Here is a 19,741-nt window from a genome sequence, read left to right as displayed (position 1 = left end):
AATGTGCTGTCTCCAGTTATAACCTGGGCTGTGTATTTAGAGCCAACAGTAATTGACCCAGAGACCATCTGCTATGTGTCTTGAGGCAAACAAGCCAACATCAGCCGAAACCTCCAACAGATGACACTGGGTGACAAAAGACTAAAACAGCAGTTGGTTGCCATACGAAACAAGGCTTAGGGACGTGTGAAACATATTAGGTATAAACCATTTTTTCCTGAAAGCACAGAATTTATTTTCCAGAGATAATTGAGAAACAGAGGCAGCTGAAGTGGGCACAGCTCTGCCTGGAGAAGACAGCCACAGTTTCATACTGACAGCGGATATGAGGAGCAGAAAGACGAGCTGCCACACTACCTGCAAAGCTGTTGCTGATATTGTGCATATTATTAACAAAGGGAGACAAGGGAGTACCATTTCATTTCACTCAAACGGGAACAAAGGGAAGAGCTGCCTGGGTTGCCATGGTGATGGTTGCATTCCTTGTCTTTGAATCCCTCCTCATCCTTTAGCTCGTAGATAAGTTGGCCATCACTCGGCGTCACACACATCGCAGGTGATTAAAGGGGGAGATGTGAGGGGTGGGAGTCGAAAGCCGACCTTGCCTCTCCTCCACCACCATGTGACTGTTGCTGTAGTCTTGTTTCCCAACTCCCTCATATAGACACGACTGCAATATTAAGACAAAGTGCAAACACAGCACCACAGTGCTAATACAGTACAAAGTCACCTTTGAAGCATAGGTGAGTGTTGAAAGGAAGCTGACAAAGTGAGGAGAGTGAAAACAATTCTGCTTTGTTCTCTTATCTCAGGAAGTCAGGTCCAAAATATATTCAAACGGCAAATCTATTTGGACCCCAACCTGGCCTCACTCCCAAACTTCAGATCTTCTCAGATGTCACTTCAACACAGTTTCACAGAGACCAAAGCATGGCCCTGATTGTGTTTTGCACCGAGAGGCAGTGCTCCTTTGAAAGAAAGAAGAAACAGTAGTGGGAGCTCTGTCAGTGCAATAAGAAACTTTTGTGTCAGTGTTATATTTAAAGGGCTGATATTCAGCAGGAGCCAAGGTGACACAGATGGCACTGGTGTCATTGTGGTGTGAATCTGCCAGCCTGTCCCCGCTTTGTAACAGACATTAAACACGAAGGTATATTTGGAGGGCCAGATTTGTACACCAAAGGGATATTTCTCACGGTCAAGAGAGCAAAGAGGGGCTACTTCAGGTAAGTTGTGTCGAACGCTGTGACGGCAGAAGGCACACTGATAATGAACCACATTCTGAGAGGACACAATTAAAGACATTATAACATACGGTTGTGCAGTTGTGGTTCATCAGTGTATATTTCTGACACTGATTATATCGTGTATTATAATGTTATATCTGCAGCCAGTTTGAATTGACACTATCCACTTCTGTCCGGCCTTTAGAGGACAGCTCAATAATCACAGATATGGTTACTTCTTTTAGGCATTGGGCTCGCATGAAAACAAGACGACCACAGAGTCGGTTCTCTCCCAGTTCTCATTAAGAAAAGCCTCTGAGCCACAGACACATCAAAGTATCCTTGGTGCCTTCACCCAGCTGTAGCAGTGAAATGGGCTGAAGAGGGTGGGATAAAGAGACGCAGGAGGACTGAAACATGCTTTCACAGCAGCTTGCCAAACTGACACTGAACATAAAAGAGATAAGAGCCTGCATTACCTCAGAAAATGACTAAATCATCAAGAAAAGCCTGTGGTGACACCCTAGAGGGGTTTTGCTTTATTGCAAAATGCTGTTCTTCACTGTGCTAAAGAAATCAGGTAGTCTCACAATGTAGACTTCATTTTAAATCCTCAACCTAAAGTTTATAGTTCTCTGTTTCTAAATGTTTTAAACCCTGTCGTTTTCTTTTTACATGTTTTACATCAGAGTTTTTAAAATTTTTTGGCATGGAACAATTTCATGTAAAGTTGGAAATCCTTATATATTCTATTTTCAATATATTACAAAGGAATGATGGCATATTATATAAAAACTAATATCAGTGGTTGACTAGGTTTGAGGTTTCATAAATCGCATCAACATGCTGCTTTTAAAAACTATTTTGGAAAACACATTTCAGATTAAATCAAAGCAGACAACAACTAACTATGACGTGTACATAATTGTTCCTCATGCAGCAGGTAGCAGACTGCAGTCCATCAGGAGAAGTGCTACTGGTTGACAAACAGGAGACATTTCAGTATCTCCCAGCAGTAGCCCAGGTGATGTGTGGATCTGTTTTGGGTGTATCTGGCTGGTTAATAGTGTGTGTCACTGGCCACCAGCTTGACTTATGGCCATTGATCTGCGTGGTGGAGTGGAACGAGCTGCCAGCACTCGGCCTCAATCTTTATTAACGTAGCATGACAAATGATCGATCTATCAGCGCCCGTACAGGCGTATGTGCCAAAAAGATTACACAATGGGGAAAATCAATGCACATGTTGGAAGATAGTGACTAGCGGTTAAAGGGTCAGTTCCCCCAAACAAAGTCCTAGCGGTATTTAGATCAAGTGTACATAAAGTTTGAGTTTATTTAAGTTTTGAGATATCGATATCCTCCATTCAAATACAAAGCAGGTGAATAGATTTTGGTTTCCTGTTATTATCTTCAACAATGACAAAATGTTTCCAATGTTGTTATCTTTGTAATGCAATCAATTTATTGTCCACTGCAAGTAAACACATTTTTGGTTTAGTCTTGTTTTGTTTTCTTCACTGCTAAACCATTAGACGTAAATACTCTGAAACAAGAGGTGGTGGTGTTGAGTAAATGTAGTACCTGTTATGAACAGGCCCTCTGAAGCTAGGGTCAAACTTGCGTGGCTCACCTATAAGAGAAGCAGAGAACAGTGAAATTAGTTAACAAGTCATAGAACAATAATAAAATTCACCGACAGAATGCATAAAGAACACACAGTCGACAAAATGTACCAACTAATATCTAGTTCACCAACAAAATAAGATGAAAGACTGTTTTTATGGTGCTTCTGCTTCCTTGGAGAATGTAATTAAGACCAAAACGAAACATAGAAAAGACAGAGACAATAACACTGGAAGGGTTATGAGCACCATTTCACCAACACTAACACCACATACTATACTAATAAAGCATCACAAGTTAACCTGCTGTGCGATTGGCCAGGACAAACTAGGCCATTTCACAGTGCAGGTCCCCTACAGTAGCAGCGCTGGGATGAAGAAGGATGATCATACTAAACTAAAGCAGTAAAAGCCATTACAATGTAGCTCACACGGAAACACCATAAATCATTTGAACAACTCTTAAACAAACAGCTCATCTGGGTCACAGTGAGGATTCCCTATTTGACCCAGCGCAGTTCATACTCAACCACGGTTACAAACACTATCAGTCATCCAAGGCTAACTCTGACTGCGTGTGCTTGTAGGTGTGAGGGAGCACATTTGCATTCATCACTGGATGCTTCTTTGGGGCCCAAGTAGTCTCTACCCCAGTTGAAACAAATAGTATGACGTGTTCCTGAGGACCTATTAATCATCACACATGGAGTGTAATATCTCCAACCAGCTGGGGCAGACTTAGGGGCAGCATGAGTGGGCCTATCTCCCATCTGCCCATTCCCCAAACTGGTCCAGCCGAGAGATGTATGAGCCAGCCTTGCTTCTAAAAGTGTGAGGAATTAGTACACTGTACTACGTACATGCAAATCTGGTGGGCCTGTTCTGAATGCACTATAAAAAGCCCTTGATTTAAAACGCTTTAAAAGTTTTATTTTGAAGCTTTGAAGTTTTATTTTCACAAATTCAAATAAAAGGGTCAAAACCAACAGCAAATGGATCCTAATAACAGTGTCGGTGCTTGATTTAGCCGATGCCTCCACCCCACAGAGATCCACAGTCTTCCCAAAACTATGAAAAACACATTAAGAGCCATTCTTTTGCATCGGGGGATACAATCAGTCATCACAGTTAACGTGGCTAGTTTAGTTTATTCTGGAACATTTCCACAACTGCATTTTTGATCTCTGGAGAGTAGCTCTCTCTGTTGTGAAGACATCAGTGAACATGTTCATTAACGCAGTTCTGTGTGTAGCGGCTGTAAAACAGTAGATACAATCTTAGATACAATCTTTGGAGCATCACAAATGCTCTAAAATTAGTCTTTTAATCATCAGAATTTGATCCATTCAGTCCCATAACATTTAGAAAAGTCTAGAAGAGAAGTCTGCCAGGACGAATGCTCTCTACTGGCTCGGTAGAGGACTGTAGTGCACATGGATCCTCTGTGGTCTCTCTGGATCCCAAAACACAGAAACATCTCAGTGAGCAACTTTCATAAGATCCATAATGTACACTGAATGATACACTCGCTGAAATGTTAACGTTCATTGATTAACAATACTGAGGCTTTTGTCGACTTGTCTCTCCCCCTCTCACAGACAAAACCAGCACAGTCACATGACATAGTTGACCCTCCATTTTATTGGATAAAGTGTACATGATGGTTTTTTAAACAGTGTTTTAAGAAAATTGAACAACAAAATGCAAAATACTCCAGTTAACTGTAAAACCTGTGCTGGCACAGTGATTATTTTACCATTATAATGGCACCATACGTTGTGAACTCATTGTGGTGTAGATACCGGTCTCACTAAATGTCTTGGTGGTCTGCAGTACAAGTCTCAAGTCCTTTATTTGTCATATGCACAACAAACAGTGAAGCAATCTTTGGCCATGAGAATCTTGTTGTCAGGCTCTCTTCAACAATGCTCATACAATATGTATAAAAGGAAAATCACGCAAATAAATGGGAAAAAAATAATCTAAGACTGTACTGGGTTTCCTGCATAAAGGTCAGTAAATATCCAAATACAGGCGATACTAACAGTAAGTCTATATATATATATATATTATTTTGTATCTTGTAACAGATATATCACACCTATTGAAGTGAAAGAACTGTAGCTGAGCATATTCAAATTTTTGACCATTGTCTGTTGATCATAAGTGTGTAGTGCTCGGACTGGACACAACTGCAACAACACACAGACACAATACGATGAACCCTGTAATACAACACATATATGGAAAAAAAACAGAACAAAAAAAACACTCTCCTCTCTGGCTGGAAACACAACTGATCGAGCACAGCACAGTGAGTTGACGATTGTCTGGCCATGGTCGAGTTCCTGCTGTAAAAGGTTTCTAAAGCCAGTATTTCTGCATGAAGATAAGGTTTTTAAAAAGCCAGGACGTTATACACATTTCCATATGTGAAAGCATATATTCATTCCTGTCACTCCCCAATGGGATCCTGCTACCACAGCAGTGATGATGCCAAATCTCTGACCCAACAGCAAAGTAAACGACTCAGGTGTCCTCAAGCTGCACAGTCAGCAGCAAAACAACACACTGGACCAGAACATCAGTGAACTGGCATTGCCCCATTTCTGCCTTGGTTCATTCTTACAAAGCGTATACTGGGAGTATATTTAGTTACTACATGGGACTGCATGGGTGCAACTCTCCTTACATTCACTTTAAGTGTGATTCTGACCATTTCAGTTCTTTGTCATCAAATATCTTTTGGTACCAGGTCCCTTTTTTATTTTGTCCTTATTGTTAAAAACCCTATTTTCCTGCCATCTGTTTGGCTGTCACTGAAAGTCCCTCACTGGAGTTGTGTTTCAGTTCTAAAAATGGGAGATGTTCTGGGTTAGGTGTGTGAATTCCTCAGCCAAGGACACAATGTCACCAGACCAGGTGCTCACTGCAGCACTTGCAGAGCACTGGCATTTAATATAAGAGGATCCTACTCTGTTTTTCAAATAAGTGGTCTAACACGTAATTATGTATCATACAAACAATCCTGTATAATTCTACCACAAGACACCTGAAGTGAGTCAAAAGCCAAGAACCAGGGCCGAGCCTGCCGACGTACATTCAGCTGAAACATGCAAACTGAAAATAGCTCCATACCACTCAGATTTTAATTTGGGCCTTTTAAAGGCAGCCGCTGTGCACGATGTACCGACAGAGTGAACTATTCCTCTGTGTTGTGTCTTAAGTTGCCTCCAATTGCTTTTATATCTCAGTGGTTGTTGCTACACCCACATCGCCAGCAGGCTGCATCACATTAACTCACATCACAGCTAATTAGAGGTGAAGCTGCTGGGGCTGAGTGAAATACATAGTAGCTACTAGACCAGGCCCAGTGCAAGCTGAATTTATATGGATTAATAAAAACCTTCTGTAAGGGGTATCACGTGGTTTTTAATTGTTGCTGATGACATTTTGGTTCTGTTGTCAGATAATTTGGGCCAATCTGAGGTGATTCTGTATCCAAATACTGATCCAGAAGTAACTTTCAAAATTGTAAAGTTCTGAGCACACTGTAGGTCAGCTGGGAGAGTCCTTGCTGCAGCAGCCATGTGTTTGACCTGCGACCCTTTGCTGTGTGCCCTCCTCTCTCTCTCTCTTTCCTGTCAGCCTTCAGCTATAAAAGATAAAAGCTCCAAAAAATATCAAAAAACAAACAAACAAAATCAAAATTGGAGAGTTCAATGGTTACAAAAACACTTCTGAACCAAGGACAAGATACAATTCATTCTCAAACTGCAGATCTCATTATAGGGAAGAATCCAAATTATAAAAATGCTTATAGCTTCCAAACTGAACTAAACTCATAGCACTTTACCTCTGAGCACACCGGTGACCACATTCAGACTACAGATACAATTGATTAGCCAGTTTATTTGGGCTGAAGTTAACAATACTACAGGCTAGAATACAATGTGGAGGGCAGAGACTTCCTAATATGAGTCAAGAGCTACAATCATTAGGAGTTAGTTGATTTTTGAGAAGAAAAATTTCCAAATTCTCAGATTTCAGCTTCTCATATGTAAAAATGTTCTGGTTTCAATAGTCTCTATAACAGTAAACTGAATATCTTTAGGCTCTGGACAAAACAGGATTTTTGAGGACGTCACCTTAGGCTTTGGAAGAAATAGTGATTATTTTCCACCAGTTTTTGTCATTTTGTGGACCAAAAATAAATGACGGATGAATCATAATGAAAATAATTTTAAGTTGCAGCCCTGTAAAACATTCAAGGGGGTTCAGATTGTCTTCTTTCTCTCAAGTAGAGTTTACTTGTATCTGCTGTTGTTGTGTTTTATTTATTTATGTCTACTTTTGTCGTGAATACCCATTTGTGCAAAGCTCTGAATAGACCAGTGAAGGAAACAATAAAAACTAATTCATTGATCTTCCTCAGTTGCGTGAATACTCAAAACACATGCAGGTCTCCACAGCGCCGGAGCAAATGTGATAAAAACAGGTTAGTCCATATGGTGAGGGCAAGCTGAATCACACTGAGATCAAGGAGAGCGAGTGGTGAGAGGACAGATTGTGGTGCAGTGACTGTCAGGGAGCAGAGCCTTTTCTCAGAGTCATGTCAGTGGTTTCTTGATCAGCCTACTGTTTGAGTTGTGGAGCCTGCCAGTGAGGCCGGCAGCGAGGTCCCCCACAAACTGACCAAAAATGAGGGCATTCATTATGTTGATCAAAAAACAAAACTGTCAATACAGTACGACAGAGGGGACTCGAGAACAAACGATGATGGTGCAGGCATACTCTCTAACAGCAAAAACACTTTATAATACAGTGCACATTAGAAACCCCTTCATTCTCACACAATAACATCCAGGTGACAGAGCGTGTGCTTATTCAGCTCAGCTAAATATAGCTTCAGCGGCTGTTCCCACTCACAGCTTCACTACTTCCACGAGGCTGTCGAACTGTCGTCAGATTTCAATAAAGGGTTAAAAGAGAGTGTTGAAAATCATCAGTGATGCCTGGACAGCAGCAGACTCTGCATTAGATGACGGCTGTTCAGGCTGCACTGCGGTCTGCCAGTGCAGGAGATGAGGCTGGTGGACTGGATGTGTGCTGCTGCTGTAGTCGGGTTGAATGAGGGTCTGTAGTCAACAACATTTGGAAAAAGCCTGGCAGGCATGCTTCACTGGGACAGTCACTCTTAGCTCTTAGCTCTTAGCTCCACTAACTGCTCGTCTCCTCTATTGACATAGTGTTGGATAATGCCACTGTATCCTGCTGTGACTGAAAGATTTACACATAACACAACAATCATGGTGGTAATCAAAGGCTCTGAGGCAACGATGCTGGACGGGGTGAGGAAATACACATCAGGATCAGACAAAGGCTTTGGCAGTAATCTTCACTCTCCAATCCTATTTGCATTTACTGCTGTTCTGCCCTAGCAACAAGATCTGTGGATGAATTTACAGTGAAGACTGGGACATACATTAAAAATCCCTTCTACCAACGGAGGTGTAATAAGTGCTCTAAAGAAACTGAAAGGCACTGTGACAATGCCTCCATTTGAAGCCCGTACCTGTCAGACAGATTCTGAAGTATGTGCTGAGATCGACTGCTGAGAATCAACTTCACAGTGCTGGAAGAGAGCCAGATGTAACAACCCGGCCTGGAGTGATAAAGCTTCAGGGGAAAGTCACAGAAGCAGCTCATCGACTTGTATTTTCACAATTTGGGAGGAGACTAAATTGCGTACTTATCTCCTCTGGCTCACTTTATCACAAGGTTATACTGCTCAGGGATTATGTGCATTAACTGAGCCTCTCTCTCTCTCTCTCTCTCTCCTTCTCTCACACACACACACACACACACACACTTAATGTGGCAAATATCACTTCAGATACTGTAAGATTTGTCAATGTGAGAGCAAAGATCACCAGCGAATGAAATGGCATCAGCTCACAGCACATACAGAGAATCCAAGCCAAGAAATTAAAGTCCACGTAACTGTCAAATATTAAAAGGGGTGGGAATACTAATCGTACAGTACAGTGTTGTCATCACACCCTCCAAAGTAAAACTTTCTTCACTTCCTCTATCCAGCTTCCACAGCCCCCCCTTCCCGGCTTCCTCAGCTCGTCTCCATTAACACATCCAGTACACAGACACATCAACACGGGCAGACACAGGCGTCAGTGTCCCCAGGCTCCACTGTCCAACACAGGCCTCTTTCATACCGTGGTCAGGCAAACAGCTCGAACACCGCAGGTGCTCTACATGGGTTGGGTCAGAGGGGCCATTTGGAAAGGACTTTTTTGTTGTTTTCACTCTCTGCTGATTCATAAACATTTCCAAGACCTGGAGAGAGTGAAGTGCTCTGAGAGACTGCACTTCTGTCAAAGCTACGTTGGGCTTAGATCCAGCTACAAACAAACAAAAAAGAGAAAATAGAAATGTTAAAAATTCAGCATAATGATGTTGCTCGGCAGGGTAGGTGTAGTCTGTAAGTCTGAATGCTGTGCTGTATGTTCATTCATATTTCATGAAAGCGCTCGCTTCTGCCAATCCATAGAGGAAAGCAACATCAGTGACACAGCTTTGGGACTTTGTGTTTTCTTCTAGATTGTATTTAAAAATGAGCCGTGTTCAGGTTTCTCCTGCTGCAACATTAGTGTTGGGCACGTGGCACACGAGCAACAAAGCTGCTTGTGTGATCACGGCCACAGAGATACAGTCAGTAAAAGCTGTGATAGGATACAAGACTGGAGGATGTCATGTGGTAATCTGTAGGGCAGAGATTCACTGTCAAGGTTTCAGAGCTGAATCTGAAAAACACACACAAACTGAGGGGAATGGGGAGAGACATGGGGGGCAGACGTTTACTGGCAATGTTTCAGTTGAGTCAGGCAACACTCACAGCTCACTAAACATGGTATGCACGCACACACGAAAAACACAATAACACAAATTCACAAGTGGAAACAGCATCATGATCACACAAGTCTCCCACACTCCCCAGAAAAGAGAGAAAAAAGATTTGGAGTCATCATCTCTGAAAGAATCAAAGCAGTTAAAAAGCTCCAGATGGCTCCTTTTCATAATATTAAAATGTGGAGCGATAATACACACAAACAATCTTCCTGTGTCGCCATAACTCTCTTTTTCTCTGCCTTTCTTCTATCGCCCTTCTGGATCCAAAAGCATCTTTCCTGCCTTGCTCTTACGTTCTCTCTCTGGAGAACAGTACAACCTTTAGAGTGCGTGTCTCCTTATTGAGACAAGACAACAACATCCAGATCTCTGGTTTAGGTTTACTTAGCATCGTCCCTTGGGATCCTCTCAACTATTAGCAGATGGTCGAGGACTGAGTGCTCGGCATATCTTGGCATATCTGGTTTGGTAGCCCACTGGGTTAACTTCTATCAGTGCGTGAACAGTGTTTACTGTGAATATTTCTGAGGGAAGCAAGGACACAGTGCTCGCTGACATCCCCTCAATAGCTGAGAATAGTGGGATCTGGGATGGGATTCGACCCCCAGGAGGGGAGTTAGCATCTGAGAGTGTCAGCCGCTGACAGCTAGCCTGCTGCTCGGAGCAGAGGAGTATTGTGGCTGGAGCTTTGTGACCTTGGTTACTTTGTGTGGGAGCCTCCAGGCATGTCAGTGGCAGCCCGGTGTTCCTGTGAAACGACACTCGCTACTGTAGATCAGTGACAGGCTCCGTCGGCTTTGGCCTGGATTTATAAAGATTTAAACGTAAGAGGACAGGCCACATCTTGATATAAAAATATGCAATATTCATACCGAGGTGAAGAAACACCCTCATGCACACACATAAACCTCACAGAGTCCTTTAGTCTCATTCAGTATTCAAGACTTATCTGGGAACTTCCACAAATAATTCCACATTTTTCCTATTCAAAATCAGGTATTAGAAATGAGTGCTGGTATCCTGAACAGACGGAATAAGGAAAACGATGTAAACTGCCCGTTCATGCGTGTAGACCACAACAGAAGATGTGGTGTCTCACATTGTGGAAATACTCCATTTGGTTTAGATGAGGGAGGAGGAGGAGGAGGAGGAAGAGGACTCATCCGTAATTACAGTATTTCCATTGATAGCAACCTGAATCATGTGAAGATAAAAACAGATCATCCCAACAAAAACAGAAGGATTCTTATTCTCAGGTGTAATATGTTTTCATGCACTAATGAAAACATATTACACTCCACTACTGCCAACAGACCCTCCTAAATGTTACATAGGGGCTTTTTAAAACTCAAGAGTTAAAAAAATGAAACACATCTGGTCTGAAACAAGTATGCTGAGTGGTTGTTTCTTTGTGTTTATTACTTGGAGGCGACGTGCCGCTGTTGTTGTTCAAATGTTTTTAATAAAGGAGCGATTGTTTAAGTACATGAGACTTACTGTTTTTTTTACCATGGTAACAAATTGAGTATTGGGAATCATGGAAGCTGCCTGGTATTGTGTATGGCCAACATGTGACATCCCTGTAACAATAAAGTCACTCCATTTGTATTTATTATTAGAATAAATACACAGAATTGGATTGATCGGCCCCATTGTCACTGATATTTAAGTCAGTATCAAACCAGTGTCAGTATTGGATCGGTGCATTCCTCTACAGTCCCTCAACAACTCAACAGTCCCTGAAGTTATCTAGACATTACCTGAAGAGTTGTACGTGCAAAAGCAAATGTCCAAATCAGTTAGAGCGGAGATTAAACAGATTTTACCCTGTTAGTTCCCTAAAGTCTGTGTAACGCCCGATGAGCCCATGTATGAACAGAGCAGGTCAGTGTCTGGAGAATTTGCAGCGAGCGAGTGGGTGTGTTGATGTTGCCTGAAGTGTAGCTGCTATGTAAGCCTTTCTGCTCCTATATATTGCTTACCACTCTTTTATTTATATTTCAGATCCATCCAAATACATGTAGTATTGCTATCAAAGCACAAAGAGTCACGATTAAGGATGAGTCCTCGTCCTCCTGTATGTTTCACCCGGTCGCCAACCCTCACCTAAACCATAAAGAGATGTTCCAGCAGGTGAGAACGTGTCTGACGTGGACTCCTGGTTATACACGTTAGATTCCCTAAACCTGGTAAAACTCTCCTTCAGGTAGGAGTACAATTCATTTCTACACCCTGAGGGAAGGCCAATGTCTTGATTTGGCCAATATTAATATCACTTCACTGCCTGTGTTCTCCAACAGGGAATCCTCTTAACCTTTCAGCAGTCCGCACACATCAAACCTGGATCAGCGCCAGAGCCACTAAAACCCTGATATAGACCAACCTGCAAGGTGTAATGCAGACCTCAGCTGTGCAGAACAAGCATGTTCACAACATCAAAACACCATCTCTCTCTTGTTCTTAAGATAATAATTCATTTGTTTCAAAAGCACATTCGACCTAGACTCATGAACATAGCTGTGTCTCTCACTCACTTTCCGATGTATCTTTGGGTTGTGTTTTTATAAATCACTGTCAATGTCACTTAGCCTTCTAGTCACAAACAAACGCTGACTATATTTGTACTGCAAATTGGAAATTTAAAGTCCCCTTGCTGTCACCTAGGCAGCCGCTTCACAGCTAAATGTCCCGTTTTCACAGACTCGAACGAATAACCATCCAACGCTCGCCACTGTGCAGAAGTGAATCTCTGAAATTATTTACCGACTCACCCGATCATTAGTGTGAATAATATACTTCAAACTTCCAGGCAGCGACACAGCTATCTCTAGAGAAGAGACACATGAAATTAGTGGCAAAAGAACATAACCTTGTTAAAAATAATGAGCTGAGATGCCGTAAAGACTAACAAAATATGTAGGAGCACTGCAGAGTGAGCATCAGTCTTCATCTGAGATGAGTATTTGAAGAGGACAGTGACACTTAAAAAGCCCATAATAACACTTAGTCTTTGGTGCAAAATGGGCCGTTTGAGCCACAACCCCGTCTGACTGCAGTTTTACAGGAAGAGGTTTTGAATGTGTGATTCTAAACTACGGCTCTCGGCTTTCTGTCAAGACTCTGCATTGACTCAGTATAAAAATGCAGCGTTTAGTGAAGCTGCCCATGCGAGAAATTTGTTAATTAACAGTGTGCCAGACTCAACAGTTTCTGCGGTGAATGGAACTCATATCTAAATTGTTACTTACAAACCTGTCAGAATGATTATGAGCTATTTTTCTGCTTTTCTGACTGACTGAACATTTCAGCAGTACAGTATAAAACCACTGAACACCTGCTACAGAGTGAGAAACATTATATAATAGACTAGCCACAAGGGTACACTTGGATCTGGGATGTAGAGCAAGTGGAGAACTGCTGAACATGAATGATGGGATGGCAGGTTGTTTGACCGGCTGCTGAAACACGGCTCACTGATGCTTCCTTTAATGACAGCACATACAATTTATGTTTATTAAAACTTTATATTAGGGCTAGGTAATAAATCAATCTCATCCCGCCTTATCTACCTCGGCTTCAGTTAATGATTTCCAAGTTTCCCAGAAATGTATACTCATAACTTTCCAGAGAGTAGGAGGTTTTCCTGCAAAGCGAGAACACTAGCACTTCTTCCACAAAGCACGCCTTCTGGCTACAAACTGGTGTTTTTTCTATTTTCTTCCTGTGTGACAATTGAGTGTTACAGCAATGTGACAAGTCTAGAAGAAACCTCTTTTTCTTACTGCAAAACTGACATCAGAATCAATGTACATACAGTTCAGCTAGACCTAGAAGATCTATCCAACTAGACACTGAAAATAATGTATTGGCCAGAATCATCCACTCTTTTGGAATAAGAGAAATAAAACACTAAAGAAATGCTGGGTACATTACCAGCAAATGTGATTTTCTCTGCTCTGCACATTTAGTCCACAGTTCAACAAACGAAGAGTATGCTGATGTGAAATTTGTCTCTCCTCAATTGTGAGACCAAAATACTCTGAACTGCTCTTTCGCCAAGCGAGCTGATGGAACGAAAGCACCGGGGAGCCAATAACATAAAGCAGCTGACCTAAACACAGCGAGGCACCATAACTCCATCCCAGGCTCCACTAGGCCGCTGGACGCCGTTAGGGCAAAATTATGTTCCTTAATTAAACTGTCTCACTATATTTTATGCAATTCTCTGGAGAGAAACACTCAACAGAAGATAATGCAAGTATATAGAGAAGCTAATACATATATTAACTTCTGTAATGATGCACAGTCACTGTATCTAAATAATGTATATAAAAATAATATTACACAGGCTCTACTTTGTGTTGAGCTGTTTACTTACAACACTTTACTCCCAATCTCTAACGTCGGGTTTATAGTACACTGTAAAGTACCAGCTTGAGCTTCTGAACAGGGAGTGATAGGATGTGAAGGCCCCAGTGGTGAGCTGGATGTCTGCAGAGAGCAGTGAGAGTCAGCCACAGCTGACAGGCTGCAGACGTGATTGGCAGAGTGCTGTAGTCATGAGGTCTGTGGGACACACAGGGGTCAGCATGTGGGGAAATAACCAGAAAGACACAGACACAGTAGCATTTCCCCATCTGAAGCTGTCAGGAGCAGACCTGAAAATGCCTGTGTCTCTGTAAAACTGCACCGCCGCTGTATCCCAGGATCACGCCTCCCCGACAGTCATCTTGGGTGTAATTATTATTTACGACTTGGACAGAGATTGGGTGACGTGATGTATTTGTAAGTGCTGGTACTGACAAGAGTGACATGAAAAAGTTAGTAATTATACAAACGTCTGCATTATAGCTGGGGAAGGAAAGATTAGCTCATAACTGTAATAACATAACTTTGGATTTTTGTGAATATATGACGGGTCACTGTAGATATTGCTTGAAGTTACACAGCCACATAAAAATAACTTTAATGAATTAATGTTTTAATGTCGCTAAGACATGTTTCACAGAAAGGGGACCATTAGTTGCCCTGTCAGTGTGGTGGATCATTTAGTCTGGGTTTAGATGGCAAGATAGTTTCCCCTCCCATGATAGTCTTGTACAGAGTCGCTGTGTACACTGACAGCAAGAATGCAACTGTGAAAGAAGAAGCATTAAATACTTACGTTTTAGTCATTAAACTGAAGATTACTAAATACAGTAGAGAACAAACACATCTTCAGCTGGGGAGGCACTAAGACTGGCTTCAAACCTACAAAGACACCAGTATGGTTAAAGAAATAAACCACCAGTATAAACTGCTCTTTGTTTCCAGAGGAAAGACACCGTGTGGCATCTGGTGGTGACAAAGGATTATACTGCTGTGATAAACACTGTGATTACTAAAACAGGCTAAATTAATGGACAGAGAATCTGCCCACGGATTAAATATGTCCATATGCCTGAAGCAGCGAAAATGCCACTTGCACACAATGAATCCTTTGTTAGAAACACTGTTAACAGAGGACATTGCTTTCATTCTCCCTTACTAACTCCACTACCTGGACTGCAGCTGTATAATGGTGTAATTATCCTCCAAGTGAGCGAGTAAAGTGGAAAATAAGACTGGTTGTTGTTACTGTTACTGTAATGTAAGCTGTTTTTTTTTTTTGCACATATGAACATCAGGAGTTAACTAAGGATATTTTTAATACAGTGTAGAGTGAAAAACATATATTATAAATATATAATATTATGCTAACTCATGTAACCAGCTAGTTAAACAACCTTTAACACAAAAATAAATCTGTACTGCTATGTCAACCTTTAAATAACCAGCTGACAATAAACAAACACCACATATTCTGTATTCCAGTTTCTCAATGATGAGGATTTATGTAAGCTTTCATCTTGTCTTTGTCTTAAACTGTATGTTAGAGCGAAACAAAGCAATGTAAAGCAGATAATGTTAACTTATAGTCTGTTAATGTCAGTTAGCTACCGAGAAGACGTTTAACGTTACAACAAAAGACCGACGACAAGTGAAGGAGGGAAGTAATAAGACTTATTGTTGAGCTATAATACGAGTCTCCTCATTGTGAGGACTTTTACACGAGGTAAACAATACAAGGCAACCATTGTGAGGTTATTATACCCCTGCAGTTACCGCTCGGGATGATTAATGAGGCAGATTTAAGAAGAAAAAAAAAAGACGTTAGGCTAACGTTTCTTATTCGAACGTCAAAACCGTTACAAAACGTTATTCAGCCGTTGCTGCGTATTGGATGTCAACCGTTAAATAGCCTTTAAATAGTTAGCAACTGACAACGTAAGCTAGCTAACGTCCCCGTAAATCACAGCAAGGGGTCAAACAGCATTGGGGCTAAAGTAGACACCGTTATAGCCCCGTTGTCACAACGTTACACGGCACACAGGGCAAATATCTTGGCGTTTACAACAAAGACGAACCGACTCACCATAGTAAGAGGTGGGGGTGTCCGTCTTTCTAGCCATGGCACTTGGTAGGACAGATGCAGCACCGTCGTCTTGGTTTCGGAGACCGCATATGAGAGTCGAGGTGAACCGCAGTTGTTTCAGTGCCTTTCAGCGGTCCCGTCGAGAGATAAACACGGGAACCTGGAGAGGTCTGGGGGTCTTGAGGATGCTTCGGCCACGCAGCTGAGCGTCAGTCGTGTTTACAGCGCGACGTCATTAATTATTCCAGAGCGGCCTTAAAGGGGCCGCAGTGCGCCGCGGAGCCGCTGCTGGCTGCCCCTCTTTCCCTTTGTGTTAGGATGGGATTTAAAGCGCAAACACGCGTCGTTTTGTGCAGTCTGTCAGCTCACATGACGAGGTGTATGGTTTTTATTTATTTTTTTGCAATCGATGTATAGGACAGAGGGGTTCCTACGCTGCCTGTGAGCGCAAGGCGAGTGGCGATTTGTTTTTGTTTTTTTGGTGGATTAATTATACAGACAATGTTGCAGGTAGTGTTTTTAGGGGGCATCTCTGTCCACGCACAGGCGCCCGGTGGAGAAACACTGACCTCAGCTGGATTTTCTGTGACATTGCAAATCTTCCATTTGAGTCTGTAGCTGTAATAAAAAAAGAGAGGATATCAAGTCTTTCAAGGCATGAGGTTCAGGTGCAAGGGAAGTCATCATGTGTCATTAATGTTAAACTCACAGGCAATCGTTTTTGTTTTTAATTTGAAACTCTAAAACAATATCCATTTGTTACTCAAGTCTGGTAAATCCAGATCATATGACTTGCATTCACACATTTGGGTAAAAATAACACTTCATATGAAGTTTATGTGAAGGTATTGCACACCCACACACGTCCTTCCGCTGATCCTGGCTGATTAGTTTGTGGTTGGGTGGAGCTGTGCTGCAATTACCACATTTCAAGAACTAATAACAAAGTTGTAACTTCACCCAGACAAACAAGTGCAGCAAAACTAGCAGTATAATAGAGATCAAGCACAGTCTTTACACGCCACATAGTCCTGAGAGGAGCTGGCAAAAATGAGTCAAAACAGGGTGATACACACACACTGAGTCCACCATAGTGATTATGACCAGGAAGTGGCAGCAGAGACTGGGAATCATGTACAGGGGATCCGAGAGCTGCAGGGTGAGATTTTTAGTAACAAAGCAAAACCAAGAAAGAAATTTGTTTTATCTGTGACGGCTGCAGCCAAAGGGGATTCACCCTGGATGTTACCTGAATAATAATTGCACATTGTCAAACATTATCCCTTTTTAATGACAGAATATCCAAAACATTAATATTTCATGAATTTAATGTAAGATTGGATTAGAAATGGGACAGGTAATTTGTAATACACACTGAAATCTAAAAGGTGATATCTCTCTTAGTGCACTGTGGATGAAAGTAATTAGAGCTCAGGTTGCCAAAAGCCAGTCATTATGGGATTGACTTCCCCTGGGACGGATCATATGGTGATGTGGCAGGATCACTGCCAGTAGCACAGGAATCAGTATTATTGCCAAATGCAATAGAGTAAATGTAGAATAATTTGTCTTGGTGGCACAGGTTTAGGCCAGTGGATTTTAACATTTTATGGCCTTAAACTGTTCCTACAGATCTAGATACCGGAGACCCACTGGTGTGCCTGATACAAAAGGTTAGGAAACAGCAGCACATCATAACAATAAAAAGAGGAAGAGACAAAAAAACAAACCAGCATACCAGTATACAGTTAAAGGATTGTTTCTTAGCCCTATGTTTTTTTGGTAACAGTTTATCGACGTCTGACACAGTTGGGTTTTGATGCTATAAATAGATGGATACCACAGCCAGATGGACCCTGGATTTTTATAGCTCAGTTGGAAACATACTGTTTGCTGTTGTGTGCATCCCTGCATTAGAAATTAAAAGAGCTGGTGTATTAGGTATTCATATGTGAGATTGAGAGAATTGTGGTACTTTACGTACAGATGTTCCCTTTTCAACTAATTTCCATTTTTTAATGAACATCTCTGCAGCATTATGTTATCACATGTTGCAAGGTCAAGCAAAGTATTTGTTCATTGTCAGGAGTGGAAAGGTTCACTAATCCTGGAGGCACTGAACAAGAACAATGACATTTTATAGGTGAATTGTGTTCCCCTCTTAGAATAACTGTATTTTCCGGAGTTGCCAGCCCATCTGCTTGTCATTCAGTGAAAATGATGGATGCCAACAGCTTGCTAATTACATAATCGAGCGGGTGCACAACAGATACAGTCACATTTTGTGCTGGTTTGGTTTGCAGCCTTTCTCCACTCTCAGAGACAAAAGGTAATTTATTTCTATGTGGCAGTTGTCCTTTTAGATAGTGAGTGAGTTTAATCAGAGGCAGAAGGAGATTCTCTCAACACAATCACCCTTTTTCTTTTTCATTCAGTGGTTACAATTGCTGTGGTTGCAATCAACCTCTTTGACTCCTAAAAAATTGAAATCCCCCAAGTCCCACCATAAAGGAAGTGATTCAGTAACACTGTACAGCAGTAGCATCACTGCACAAACAAGCAACAGAGATACAGAGTGCACCAGGTGATTGTGAGTCTTTTTTTCCATCAACTGGATAAACACAACAACTCTCGGAAACATATATCACACAACAGGAAATTGCATCTGTGATTGGTAGGGATGCCAGTCGATGAGTCAATGATGTGTCTGTAAGCAGAGACAATTTGCAAAGAGAATGAAAGTGTTTTATCCCTTGGACCTGAAAATCCAGGACATAAAGCTTGTATCTGTCTCCCACTGCTCTCTTTTTAACCCTGTGTCACAGCTTAAGTGCACAAAATTTGTCTGAACTGGAGAATACAAATAACATTTCACCACTGTTTTTTGCAGGTGCATTAGAGATTCATATTGGTATCAAAGTCATATTGATTGTTTATTAGGCTTATGTTACCCTATGGGTCTAGTTATTGGTCTCTGTTATTGTAATTTACATTGATTGTTGAAAATAAATTTCATTAAAACACAATATATTCATAGTACAAGAACCATACAATGGTCTAATTGCTCTTTTGGAGGAGTCATCTTTTGCTACTGAAAATTCAGGAGGAGTGGGGGTTCTTTAGTTGAATATGTTAGTGAAGTCTGCCTGACTTATTTATCTGACTTACGTTTGTGCAAGTTTTTGAACAAGTTAGAATCTATGGCCCTGACCATGGCTCTGAAATACCAGAAGCCTAACAGTGCTATAAATCCATGGCGCTGTCTGTGGTGCTGAAGTAGCAGACGGATTTGTAATTGAATCTTTTTCTCTCAGTCTTGTCAGTTTCTTCTTGGATCTATGATATTCTCTACTACTATAAATACTCAGTTCTATGCTATATTGTATCCTATATACTCTACAGAGTCGTATCACCTTCATGATCAAAGTGACAAGAAGCAATGTGTTGTCGCAGGAGGGCGAGAGGATAATAGAGACACACTGCTGCCTGTAAAGTTTCAGTAATATTTC

The 19,741-nt window shown here is 41.5% G+C and overlaps 1 protein-coding gene across 3 annotated transcripts in view; it reads right to left on the bottom strand.

Annotated features, from left to right (window-relative positions):
- The window catches only part of slc44a5b (solute carrier family 44 member 5b), a 30,076-nt gene extending 13,601 nt beyond the window's left edge, over positions 1–16,475 (bottom strand). For 2 of the 3 annotated variants that reach the window (XM_035653969.1, XM_035653968.1), the window contains exons 1-2: positions 16,233–16,475; positions 2,811–2,859 (exon numbers count right to left, since the gene is read on the bottom strand). In XM_035653969.1, coding sequence (XP_035509862.1) covers positions 2,811–2,859; positions 16,233–16,269 — 86 coding nt within the window. In that variant the 5' untranslated portion in view covers positions 16,270–16,475. The remainder of the gene's footprint in view (positions 1–2,810; positions 2,860–16,232) is intronic. The other variant, XM_035653970.1, reaches the window with a different exon arrangement.
- Between the last annotated feature and the right edge of the window lie 3,266 nt (positions 16,476–19,741).

This window comes from Morone saxatilis, unplaced genomic scaffold (assembly GCF_004916995.1).
Source record: "Morone saxatilis isolate NCDOM2014 unplaced genomic scaffold, NCSU_SB_2.0 Contig12, whole genome shotgun sequence".
Taxonomy (NCBI): domain Eukaryota; kingdom Metazoa; phylum Chordata; class Actinopteri; family Moronidae; genus Morone; species Morone saxatilis.
This window is presented reverse-complemented; position numbering and strand designations above follow the sequence as displayed.